This window comes from Heptranchias perlo, chromosome 4, assembly GCF_035084215.1.
Source record: "Heptranchias perlo isolate sHepPer1 chromosome 4, sHepPer1.hap1, whole genome shotgun sequence".
Lineage (NCBI taxonomy): Eukaryota > Metazoa > Chordata > Chondrichthyes > Hexanchiformes > Hexanchidae > Heptranchias > Heptranchias perlo.
The window spans coordinates 117,195,373-117,207,623 of NC_090328.1; the positions used below are offsets into that span (position 1 = coordinate 117,195,373).

Here is a 12,251-nt window from a genome sequence, read left to right on the forward strand (position 1 = left end):
CACATAAAGAAATAAATTTGTTATTTTGTTCTTTTCTCTTTATGGGCAACGTGGTGTTAGATCAGCTAGTAGAGTTTTTTTAAATTGAGTTGCTAATCATTGTTTTGCTGTCCGTTTTGACCGTTTTGCTTGGTGGGGGGGTGTGAAGCACATGACTGAAAAATCTCTCTTGTCATTGGTCCATAGTCACACTGTTCGGTGATCACCCGTTAATCATGTGACTGTTTCAGGTCTGGCAGAAGTTTAAAAGCCGTGACTTATTCTGCAGTTGGAACATAAAAGCTTTTTTTCAAAATTCTTCCCTGTAACTCTTTTTTTTATTCGTTCACGGGATGTGGGCGTCGCTGGCGAGGCCAGCATTTATTGCCCATCCCTAATTGACCTCGAGAAGGTGGTGGTGAGCCGCCTTCTTGAACCGCTGCAGTCCGTGTGGTGACGGTTCTCCCACAGTGCTGTTAGGAAGGGAGTTCCAGGATTTTGACCCAGCGACGATGAAGGAACGGCGATATATTTCCAAGTCGGGATGGTGTGTGACTTGGAGGGGAACGTGCAGGTGGTGTTGTTCCCATGTGCCTGCTGCTCTTGTCCTTCTAGGTGGTAGAGGTCGCGGGTTTGGGAGGTGCTGTCGAAGAAGCCTTGGCGAGTTGCTGCAGTGCATCCTGTGGATGGTACACACTGCAGCCACAGTGCGCCGGTGGTGAAGGGAGTGAATGTTTAGGGTGATGGATGGGGTGCCAATCAAGCGGGCTGCTTTATCTTGGATGGTGTCAAGCTTCTTGAGTGTTGTTGGAGCTGCACTCATCCAGGCAAGTGGAGAGTATTCCATCACACTCCTGACTTGTGCCTTGTAGATGGTGGAAAGGCTTTGGGGAGTCAGGAGGTGAGTCACTCGCCGCAGAACACCCAGCCTCTGACCTGCTCTCGTAGCCACAGTATTTATATGGCTGGTCCAGTTCAGTTTCTGGTCAATGGTGACCCCCAGGATGTTGATGGTGGGGGATTCGGCGATGGTAATGCCGTTGAATGTCAAGGGGAGGTGGTTAGACTTTCTCTTGTTGGAGATGGTCATTGCCTGGCACTTATCTGGCGCGAATGTTACTTGCCACTTATGAGCCCAAGCCTGGATGTTGTCCAGGTCTTGCTGCATGCGGGCTCGGACTGCTTCATTATCTGAGGGGTTGCGAATGGAACTGAACACTGTGCAGTCATCAGCGAACATCCCCATTTCTGACCTTATGATGGAGGGAAGGTCATTGATGAAGCAGCTGAAGATGGTTGGGCCTAGGACACTGCCCTGAGGAACTCCTGCAGCAATGCCCTGGGGCTGAGATGATTGGCCTCCAACAACCACTACCATCTTCCTTTGTGCTAGGTATGACTCCAGCCACTGGAGAGTTTTCCCCCTGATTCCCATGGACTTCAATTTTACTAGGGCTCCTTGGTGCCACACTCGGTCAAATGCTGCCTTGATGTCAAGGGCAGTCACTCTCACCTCACCTCTGGAATTCAGCTGTTTTGTCCATGTTTGGAGCAAGGCTGTAATGAGGTCTGGAGCCGAGTGGTCCTGGCGGAACCCAAACTGAGCATCGGTGAGCAGGTTATTGGTGAGTAAGTGCCGCTTGATAGCACTGTCGACGACACCTTCCATCACTTTGCTGATGATTGAGAGTAGACTGATGGGGCGGTAATTGGCCGGATTGGATTTGTCCTGCTTTTTGTGGACAGGACATACCTGGGCAATTTTCCACATTGTCGGGTAGATGCCAGTGTTGTAGCTGTACTGGAACAGCTTGGCTAGAGGCGCAGCTAGTTCTGGAGCACAAGTCTTCAGCACTACAGCTGGGATGTTGTCGGGGCCCATAGCCTTTGCTGTATCCAGTGCACTCAGCCGTTTCTTGATATCACGTGGAGTGAATCGAATTGGCCGAAGACTGGCTTCCGTGATGGTGGGGATATCGGGAGGAGGCCGAGATGGATCATCCACTCGGCACTTCTGGCTGAAGATGGTTGCAAACGCTTCAGCCTTGTCTTTTGCACTCACGTGCTGGACTCCGCCATCATTTAGAATGGGGATGTTTGCAGAGCCTCCTCCTCCCGTTAGTTGTTTAATTGTCCACCACCATTCACGACTGGATGTGGCAGGACTGCAGAGCTTTGATCTGATCCGTTGGTTGTGGAATCGCTTCGCTCTGTCTATAGCATGTTGCTTCCGCTGTTTAGCATGCATGTAGTCCTGAGTTGTAGCTTCACCAGGTTGGTACCTCATTTTTAGGTACGCCTGGTGCTGCTCCTGGCATGCTCTTCTACACTCCTCATTGAACCAGGGTTGATCCCCTGGCTTGTTGGTAATGGTAGAGTGAGGAATATGCCGGGCCATGAGGTTACAGATTGTGGTGGAATACAATTCTGCTGCTGATGGCCCACAGCGCCTTATGGATGCCCAATTTTGAGCTGCTAGATCCGTTCTGAATCTATCCCATTTAGCACGGTGGTAGTGCCACACAACACGTTGGATGGTGTCCTCAGTGCGAAGACGGGACTTCATCTCCACGAGGACTGTGCGGTGGTCACTCCTACCAATACTGTCATGGACAGATGCATTTGCGACAGGGAGATTGGTGAGGACAAGGTCAAGTAAGTTTTTCCCTCGTGTTCCTCCAAGTGATGTTCAACATGGAGGAGGACTGATTCATCAGCTGAGGGAGGGCGGTAGGTGGTAATCAGCAGGAGGTTTCCTTGCCCATGTTTGACCTGATGCCATGAGATTTCATGGGGTCCAGAGTCAATGTTGAGGACTCCCAGGGCCACTCCCTCCTGACTGTATATCACTGTACCGCCACCTCTGGTCGGTCTGTCCTGCCGGTGGGACAGGACATACCCAGGGATGGTGATGGAAGAGTCTGGGACGTTGGCTGAAAGATATGATTCTGTGAGTATGGCTATGTCAGGCTGTTGCTTGACTAGTCTGTGGGACAGCTCTCCCAATTTTGGCACAAGTCCCCAGATGTTAGTAAGGAGGACCTTGCAGGGTCGACTGGGCTTGGTGTTTTGCCGTTGTCGTGTCCGGTGCCTAGTGGTCCGATGCCGGGTGTTCCTCCGGTTTTATTCTTATTATGACTTTTCGTAGTGAGATTTTACAACTGAGTGGCTTGCTAGGCCATTTCAGAGGGCAATTAAGAATCAACCACATTGCTGTGGGTCTGGAGTCACATATAGGCCAGACCGGGTAAGGGCGGCAGGCTTCCTTCCCTAAAGGACATTAGTGAACCAGATGGGTTTTTACGACAATCCGGTAGATTCATGGCCATCATCACTGATACTAGTATTTTAATTCCAGATTTTTATTTAATTAATTGAATTTAATTAATTAATTGAATTTAAATTCGCCAGCTGCCGTGGCAGGATTTGAGCTCATGACTCTGGATTTTAGTCCAGGCCTCTGGATTACTCGCCCAGTAACATAACCACTGTGCACCCTCACGTGTGAGTGCGATGCCAACCCGGAGAGGAGGACACTCTATTTTACCCCCTCTCCCCCACATGCCCCATTCTCATCGGGCATGGGGACGGGGGGGTTAAAATTGGCCCTTAAGCCAGAGTCCAGTTTGATCAACTACCCTACTCCCTGCTCTCAATAAAACTCAAGCAAGTTCAGATTTTTATTCTGAACCGATGGTTATTTCTAGCTAGAACTGCTCTTGGGCAGATATAGATGTGGTGACTGATTTTAGCCAGTCTCTTTGGCAGGATTAGCTGTGTCTGAGTAGCATTGAAACGATACACATTTTAATCAAGTGATTCTGCATTACTCTTACAATCTATTACACTGTAAACAATCTGATATACGCTGAACAGTATTTTCTGTTTTTGTTGAATAAAGCACTGGTCTTTGACCCATCTCTGGCAAATTGCAACTTTGATCACGGTTTTTGCAATTATTCCCAAAACCACAAAGATGGCACAAAATGGACGAGACTGGTTAGAAAACCAAATGCATTTCAATTTGGAGACCACACAAGTGGAACAGGTAAGATTGAAGTTATGCCTGTGTGGTAAATCATGTGGTGGGTACCTGGTTATTCACACTAATGGTGTTCAGGCAAGGGATACAGTTGTTATTATTAAACAAGTGTGATGCTCAACCTGATAATTCTCTGATGAAAGCTTTAAAGGGACACTGTCTTTATGTAAAAAAAAAGCCACTTGGCAAACCTTTATTTGTAAATGAACCCACAACATAGTGACTGAAGTGTTTCTTTTGCACAACGTTATCATGAGAAAAGTGACACACTGTTTGTCTATTTCTTTCTTCTCTCGAGGATGTGATGCTGGGATGGAGGGGGGGAGTTGGAGTAGGGGTCTTGAGTCAAGAGAAAACTGGGGAGGTGGGTTAGAATACGCCTCAGAAGTTACGCTATTTCTGGAACGGTGGCGTTGATTGTTACTGACTCATCTGAAAGCTTCAGCGGCTGTGTCAGCCATGGCTCTCCCACCTCTGGGTCAGAAGGTCGTGGGTTCAAGTCCCACTCCAGAGACTTAAGCACATAATCCAGGCTGACACGCCCAGTGCAGTACTGAGGGAGTGCTGCACTGTCGCAGGTGCCGTTTTTTGGATGAGACATTAAACTGAGGCCCCGATGGCCCTCTCAGGTGGACGTAAAAGATCCCACAGCCACTATTTTGAGGAAGAGGAGGGGAGTTCTCCCCGGTGTCCTGGCCAATATTTATCCTTCAACTAACATCACTAAAAGAGATTATCTGGTCATTATCACATTGCTGTTTGTGGGATCTTGCTGTGTGCAAATTGGCTGCTGCGTTTCCTACATTACAACAGTGACTACACTTCAAAAGTACTTCATTGGTTGTAAAGCGCCTTGAGACATCCTGAGGTCATGAAAGGTGCTATATAAATGCAAGTTCTTTGTTTTTGCCTTTGAGGAATGGAAAGAGGCCTACAAAAGAGGTAAAAAAAGTAAAAATGAAATAAGGAAAAACTATGAAGTTGCTACAGAAGTGGATGTTGTTATTGGTAGTTCTCCATTTTTTCATTGTGTAAAGACAGATGTGTTTGTGTGATCTGAAATTCATCTGGTAAGATTTGTGTGTGAGTTGTTGAACATAAGGCTGTCAAGTTTAATACCTGGATTTAAAATAGAAAATTTCTGTCAGACTATCAAGCTGCATAATTGTAACCTGCTGAGGCAGCTGGGATTAATGAGGATTTTGGGATGAACATAGATGTAAATTGAGCCAGAAAACTGGGATCCGAGCAAGAATGCATGACGGGGATCTGTGGCTAATTAAAAGTATAGTGATCTTCAGGCTGCCTAACTCATAGTCAATGCTACAGAGCGGTTTATTTTGGATATATCAATAATTTCCCATCAAACAGAGAGTGGTTAGAATGTGGAACTCGCTACCACAAGGAGTAGTTGAGGCAAATAGCATAGATACATTTAAGGGGAAGCTAGATAAACACAAGAGGGATGTTAAAAATAAAAATGTTAAAAAAACATTTAATATCGCTTCTGCACTCAAAACATTGGAAGGATGATGAGACGGCCAAAGGATAAAATAAATCTGCCAGGAGATATTTTAACCTAACCTGCCCATCGGGAAACTGATTGGATCGGGTGCAATGCTGGTTTTAAACCCTGCCCGATTTTATTCTTCACTGAAATCAATATCAGGCGGGGTGTAAAACCAGCGTTCCACCCCATCCCGTGGAAATCCCGCCCGGCGAGTTAAGTTAAAATTACCCCCATTGATTTATCAAATTAATATTCATATTTGTTCAACACTCGTGTCAATAATGGAAAGCTGAATAATGAAAGACCATAAGCAATTTTACCGTGTGAATGCATAGTTTGATGATATGAAATTCCTCTCTTCACATCGAAACCGAGGCCCCATCTACCCTCTCAGGTGAACACAAAGATCCCATGTTACTATTCGAAGAAAGAGCAGGGGAGTTCTCCCCGGTGTCCTGGCTGATATTTATCCCTCAACCAACATCACTAAAAACAGATTGTCTGGTCATTGCTGTTTGTGGGATCTTGCTGTACCCAAATTGGCTGCTGCATTGCCTACATTATAACAGTGACTACACTTCAAAAGTACATAATTGGCTGTAAAGTGCTTTGGAACGTCTTGAAGTCATGACAGATGCCATGTATAAATGGAAGCCTTTCTTTTTTAAATTGCTTTATGTCAGTAACAGATACTCCCTGACTTTTCACAGGTGGCTTTCTTATTTCCAACGCAAGATTTGGATACCAGCAGGAGTATGTGGCACATCTGGCCGGTCCACTTTTACATGACAACCTACAGTACTGCTTGCGATTCTTTTATGCCTTGAATCATTTTGTAACAGAGGATGCCCTGGCAGTCTACATTTATGACGCAGAAGACCATGTTCAAGAAAAGATCTGGTCAATTCCCAAATCACCAACTGGAATGTGGATTCAGGCAGAAGTCAACTATCAAAGACGAGAGCCCAATAAGGTAATCGTTTATTAACCCAGTAATCCCTGGGCTGGGGATGGGGGAAAAATCGGTCTGAGTTCCTACTCCTAATAGTTTCTTCAGTGCTTTCTACAGGGAAATGCATGTGTGCGGAACTCAGGAGGGAATTTTTACCGAGACTGCCCCCTGCAACGGTCGAATAAGCTGTTGTCGTTGTCTAGCCCTGCGCATGGCTGCCGGTCTTGAAAAAAAGATTTGCATTTATATAGCGCCTTTCACAACCTCATGATGTCTCAAAGTCAGAGGGCGGGAAATTGGCTGCCTCCCAGTCTGAGCCAGCCAGCGATCGGATTTGGGCGGTGGGATGGAGGGAGGCGGGGGGGGGAATGTGGTTCCCGGCGGTGGCCCCTCGCAGTATTTAGACAGGAGGAGCCTCACAATGGCCAGCAACAGGCCAGAGGTTTTATTTTTGCACAATTAAAAACGAAGAGTTTCTAGACCCTTTTCTTGAGTGGTCCTTGTGCGTACTGCTGGTTCGACCGATCGTTGCCTGGTATAACTTGGCGTAGGATCCCAATTCGCATATTTAAGCAGCCTTACTCTTGCCTCAGGCGGGCGGGCTGCTCGCCATTCACAGGCCTGCCTGAAAATTCCATCCAGCGGGCTTTGAGGGGTGAATGAGGCAGCTGAGATGTGTGTCCACCCCTCCCGATTTTCGAGTGAGTGCCGCCCATTTTCTGGCGACAGATGGGCAGCCATGAGTTGAAAGTCTACCTCCAGTTCGTTGTTCTGGAATTTTATGTTGTGGTGCACACAGGTAATCAAAAATCCAATAAAAAAAGAAAAAAGGACTTGCATTTCTATAGCGCCTTTCACAACCTCAGGATGTCCCCGAGCTTTACAGCCAATTAAGTATTTTTTGAAGTGTAGTCACTGTTGTAATGTAGGAAACGCGGCAGCTAATTTGCACACAGCAAGATCCCACAAACTGCAATGTGATAATGACCAGATAATCTGTTTTTTAGTGATGTTGGTTGAGGGATAAATATTGGCCAGGACACTGGGGAGAACTCCCCTCCTCTTCTTCAAAATAATGGCTGTGGGATCTTTTACGTCCACCTGAAAAGGTGACGGGGCCTCAGTTTAACATCTCATCTGAAAGGCACCTCCAACAGTGCAGCACTCCACTGGGAGTGTCAGCCTAGATTTGCACACAGGTCTTTGATAGTGGGATTTGAACCCACGAGCCTTCTAACTCACAGGCAAGAGCTGCTACCCACTGAGCCACGGCTGACACTTAGACTATTGTTGGTCGGAAACAAAATCTGATGAAGGAATGAAGACTGGTCAACAAAATATCGGGGAAAATCCAACATTTATTTGTCAATCGGAGTCCAATTAATCACAGCAAACAGCATTGACTACTATAATACAAGATCTTCTTACTGTTGAAATTCCAGCAAATTTCTGGCAGTATCCAAAGCTACATTGTCATAGAGGGTGCCTTTAATCAAGGGTATTTCCTAAGGTCAGAAACTGTTTAAAGGTGCACTGCTTTTTTCAAAAAAAAGCATTTGGCAAGTCTTGTTTTTCATTTTGTATGCAAACAGTTATGTAAATTAAATCAAAAGGATCATTTTGTCAGTTGTGTTGGAGATGATCTTAACAAAGTAATGATGTATGGCTCTTCCACTTCCTCCCCCCCCAAAAAAAAAGTTTATCAAAAATATTTTTCATGAAGATGATGCATCTTTTAACATTTTTTCTTGTGTTTTTAAATTATGGCTTTTTTTATATTGTTAGATTTGATCACATTTTGACAATTCACAATTACTTACCACTACATCAGCAGTGAATGGTCATAGTTTGGCCTTGAGCCAGGTCATAAAAGAGTGTGCCAAGGCTTAGTCACAAGCAGAATCACTCGTCTGTTGTGAGTAAGATTTGCCAACCCTCCGGGGTTGTCCTGGAGTCTCCAGGAATTAAAGATTAATCTCTTGGACACTGCTGCGAGCAAACCAGGAGCAAAATCATAGGAGCATCAAAAAAATTGTATGTTTATTTGTTTTTCTTTGAACACTTTCCTTTATTAATTATAAAAATATTGGAGATGGAAATAAAGGCTGTTTGACTGAGAGTCAAGAATCATCCAACCAGGTAACAAGGTGTCTGTTCACTTTCCCATTGGCCGTGGGAAGGCGGGGCACAGTGAGGATGGACGTGTCAGGCGGCCAATGGCAGGAGTGTGAGGGCAGGGTGGTTGGAGGTTGGAGGTGATGTGATGGAACCTCCTGGAATACGTCCAACGAGAGATGGCAACCCTGGTTTTGAACTACGTGCAGTGTTTTGCTTCCTGAGTGAATCTTGTGCAAGTGTTACCGTATAAAGCAGTCCCAGTTGTGGACAACATTATCTAGGTTGTTGGGTGACCCATATTAGGAACGTAGGAACAGGAGTAGGCCATTCAGCCCCTTGAGCCTGTTCCACTATTCAATAGATCATGGCTGATCTGTATCTTAACTACATCTACCCGCCTTGGTTCTGTAACCCTTAATACCCTTACCCAACAAAAATCTATTAATCTCAGTTTTGATATTTATCCTTCAACTATCATAACTCAAAAAAAACAGATGACCTGGTCATTATCACATTGCTGTTCGTGGGATCTTGCTGTGCGCAAATTGGCTGCCGCGTTTCCCTACATTATAATAGTGACTACACTTCAAAAAGTACTTCACTGGCTGTAAAGTGCTTTGGGACGTCTTGAGGTTATGAAAGGCTATATAAATATAGACCATGATCTAACTGAATGGCGGAACAGGCTCGAGGGGCTGAATGGCCTACTCCTGTTCCTATGTTCCTATCCCATTTATAACCATAAAAAATACAGCACTCCCTGAGCTCTGATAATTATTCAAATAAAATTCTGTTACAATCATGTACTGTCTTGCCTTTGGTCAAGTACTTTTACATCTCATTTCAGATGAATTACAAACCTGAATCTCAAAGGTTTATAGAGCAATAACTTGGAAGAGGTGCAGTATGGATTGTTAATAAGCGGAGAAGGTGGTCTCAGAGAGAAAAAACCCTTGAGAATGTTATTGTAGTTTACTTAAGTGATGGTTGTCTTTTATTTTTTTCAGATAGTTTTTGTTAGTGTCTGTAAGAATTTCTGGAACTGTGGAAAGGTAGCACTGGATGATATCACGGTGATCCAAGGAGACTGCCGGATCCCTGGAGGTACAGACTGTACTAAAGCGTTAATTACAAACAAGGCATAAATATTTATTCATCCTGCATGTTACAATAGTGTACGTCACAAGCTAAAGCGGCATCCACTGTTACCATGGTTACACCCACAAAATTAAATCGTCCAATGATGTGATACCAAGGATATCTCAGGGGCACCTGCACGGGGTCTTTCAATGGCACGGCCATTTTCAGCTAAATGCTCAACTCGGAAGAGTTGTTTGTATCTGGAAGAAGTGGGGAGGGGCACTTTGCCAGAGGGCACCAAGTTTTTTTTTCTTCTTTCTCTTCCGTGCCCAGGGGCACCTGAGGCCACTTGACTCTTCTGCTGCTTGGACAACTGTGGGTGTGAGTTCACAGTGCACAACCGCCCCACAAATCAACGCACATTGGCACTAAATCGGCAGTTACGTTGACCGTATGACAACTACAACAACAACTTGCATTTATATCTCATTGAAACATATAAGATTCTGAGAGGGCTTGACAGGGTAAATGCTGAGAGGTTGTTTCCCCTGGATGGAGAGTCTAGAACAAGAGGGCAAAGTCTCAGGATAAAGGGTGGGCAATTTAGAACTGAGATGAGGAGGAATTTCTTCACTCAGACGGTTGTGAATCTTTGGAATTCTCTACCTCAGAGGGCTGTGGATGCTCAGTCGTTGAGTATATTCAAGACTGAGATTGATGGATATTTGGACTCTAGGGGAATCAAGGGATATGGGGATCAGGCAGGAAAGTGGAGTTCAGGTCGAAGATCAGCCATGATCTGATTGAATGGAGGAGCAGGCTCAAGGGGCTGTATGACCTACTCTTGCTCCTATTTCTTATGTTCTTATATAGTGCCTTTAACATAGTAAAACGTCCCAAGGCGCTTCACAAGCCTGGTGTAGCAAGGGGCGTTCTTCTAAGCACTTTTACACCGGTGCTCAGGGTCATTAACTGCACCTCTCGTGTGGTAACCAATGAACTCAAAGTATGTGTGGGCCTCTGGACCCTCCCTGGGAGAGGTGAGAAAACCAGATTAAAAACCCAGGCCAATTTTGGGGGAAAGAATCTGGGAAATTCCTCTCGAGGCGATCGAGACGAGTCCGGGAGATCACGCTCGCCCTGATAATTCTATGCTGTACCTACCCTTTTGTACGAGGTGATCTCCGCCCCAGCCAGAAACAGGCCCATCTCTCGCTCGAAGGAATTCAGCGAGTCAGCGTCCACCGGACAAGCCGGCAGCCTGTTCCAGAGGCCCACTATTCTCTGGGAAAAGAACCACCTCCTGACATCTAACCTCGATCTGGCCTCGTACAACTTAAAATTGTGACACCTTGACCAGGGAAGTGCTTGATGCTGACAGTTCCCGAGCACTCCCAACCCTCACAATGATGCACATGAATTCAATAAAATGCCATTCTTAACGATAAAATATTTTCATACTGCATCGTTAAAAATAAAAATGTTGCATGGGGGGAGTAGAGGTAAAAAAATATATATTTTTGGAAATCTTTACAGTTTGAGGACTTTCTTTTTGCAGGTTCCTGGCTGGCTGTTCCAGGAAAGTGCAATTTTGATGTGGATAATTGTGGATTCAGTCAGGACCACAAGGACAAAAGCAATTGGTACAGAAGAGGAGGTACAACACCAACATCCTTCACAGGTCCAAAAGGAGATCACACGACAGGGGTAGGTGAGTTGTACTTCAATAAGTGTTCTTAAAACAGCAGTAATACTTTATGCATCTTCCCCTTAGCACATGCAGACAAGCATGAACGAATTAAGAATCTTTCCTTGTTTAGTAAGTGCCAAAATCTGGTGGGGAAAGTAAGACAGACGGGAAAAAGTCAATTATTGTCTTGAAAGAAAGACTTACATTTATATAGCCACTTTCACGACCTCATGATATCTTAAAAGTACTTTACAGCCTACTTTTAAGGTGTAGTCACTGTTGTAATGTAGGAAACACTACAGCCAATCTGCACACAGCAAGCTCCCACAAACAGCAATGTGATAATGACCAGATCATCTGTTTTAGTGATGTTGGTTGAGGGATAAATATTGTCCAGGACACTGGGGAGAACTCCCCTGTTCTTCATCAAATAGTGCCCTGGGATCTTTTACGTCCACCAGAGAGGGCAGATCGAGCCTCGTTTCAACGTCTCATCCAAAAGACAGACATTGATATAATCTTTACTTCTCCAAGTAGCAAATTCATAGAATCATTTCCTATGATCTGCTTTATCTTTGCTGCCTGCACCAAATCCTGTTCACCCATCACCCCCCCGTGCTCACTGACCTACATTGGCTCCCGATCCGGCAACACCTCAAACTTAAAATCCTCATCCATGTGTTCAAATCCCTCCATGGCCTCGCCACCTTCCTATCTCTGTAACCTCCTACAACCTTCCGAGATCTCCGCGTTCCTCCAATTCTGGCCTCTTGTACATGCCCGATTTCCTTTGTTCCACCATTGGCGGCCGTGCCTTCGGCTGCCTAGGCTCTAAGCTCTGGAATTCCCTCCTTAAACCTCTCCGCCTCTCCATCTCTCT

At 45.4% G+C, this 12,251-nt stretch overlaps 1 protein-coding gene across 2 annotated transcripts in view; it reads left to right on the plus strand.

The window, feature by feature from the left end:
* mamdc2a (MAM domain containing 2a) overlaps positions 1-12,251 on the plus strand; it is a 95,996-nt gene that overhangs the window by 51,947 nt on the left and 31,798 nt on the right. The window contains exons 8-11 of one of the 2 annotated variants that reach the window (XM_067982268.1): positions 3,881-4,027; positions 6,242-6,504; positions 9,609-9,705; positions 11,240-11,388. In XM_067982268.1, coding sequence (XP_067838369.1) covers positions 3,881-4,027; positions 6,242-6,504; positions 9,609-9,705; positions 11,240-11,388 — 656 coding nt within the window. Of the gene's footprint in view, positions 1-3,880; positions 4,028-6,241; positions 6,505-9,608; positions 9,706-11,239; positions 11,393-12,251 lie in introns of both variants that reach the window. The other variant, XM_067982267.1, reaches the window with a different exon arrangement.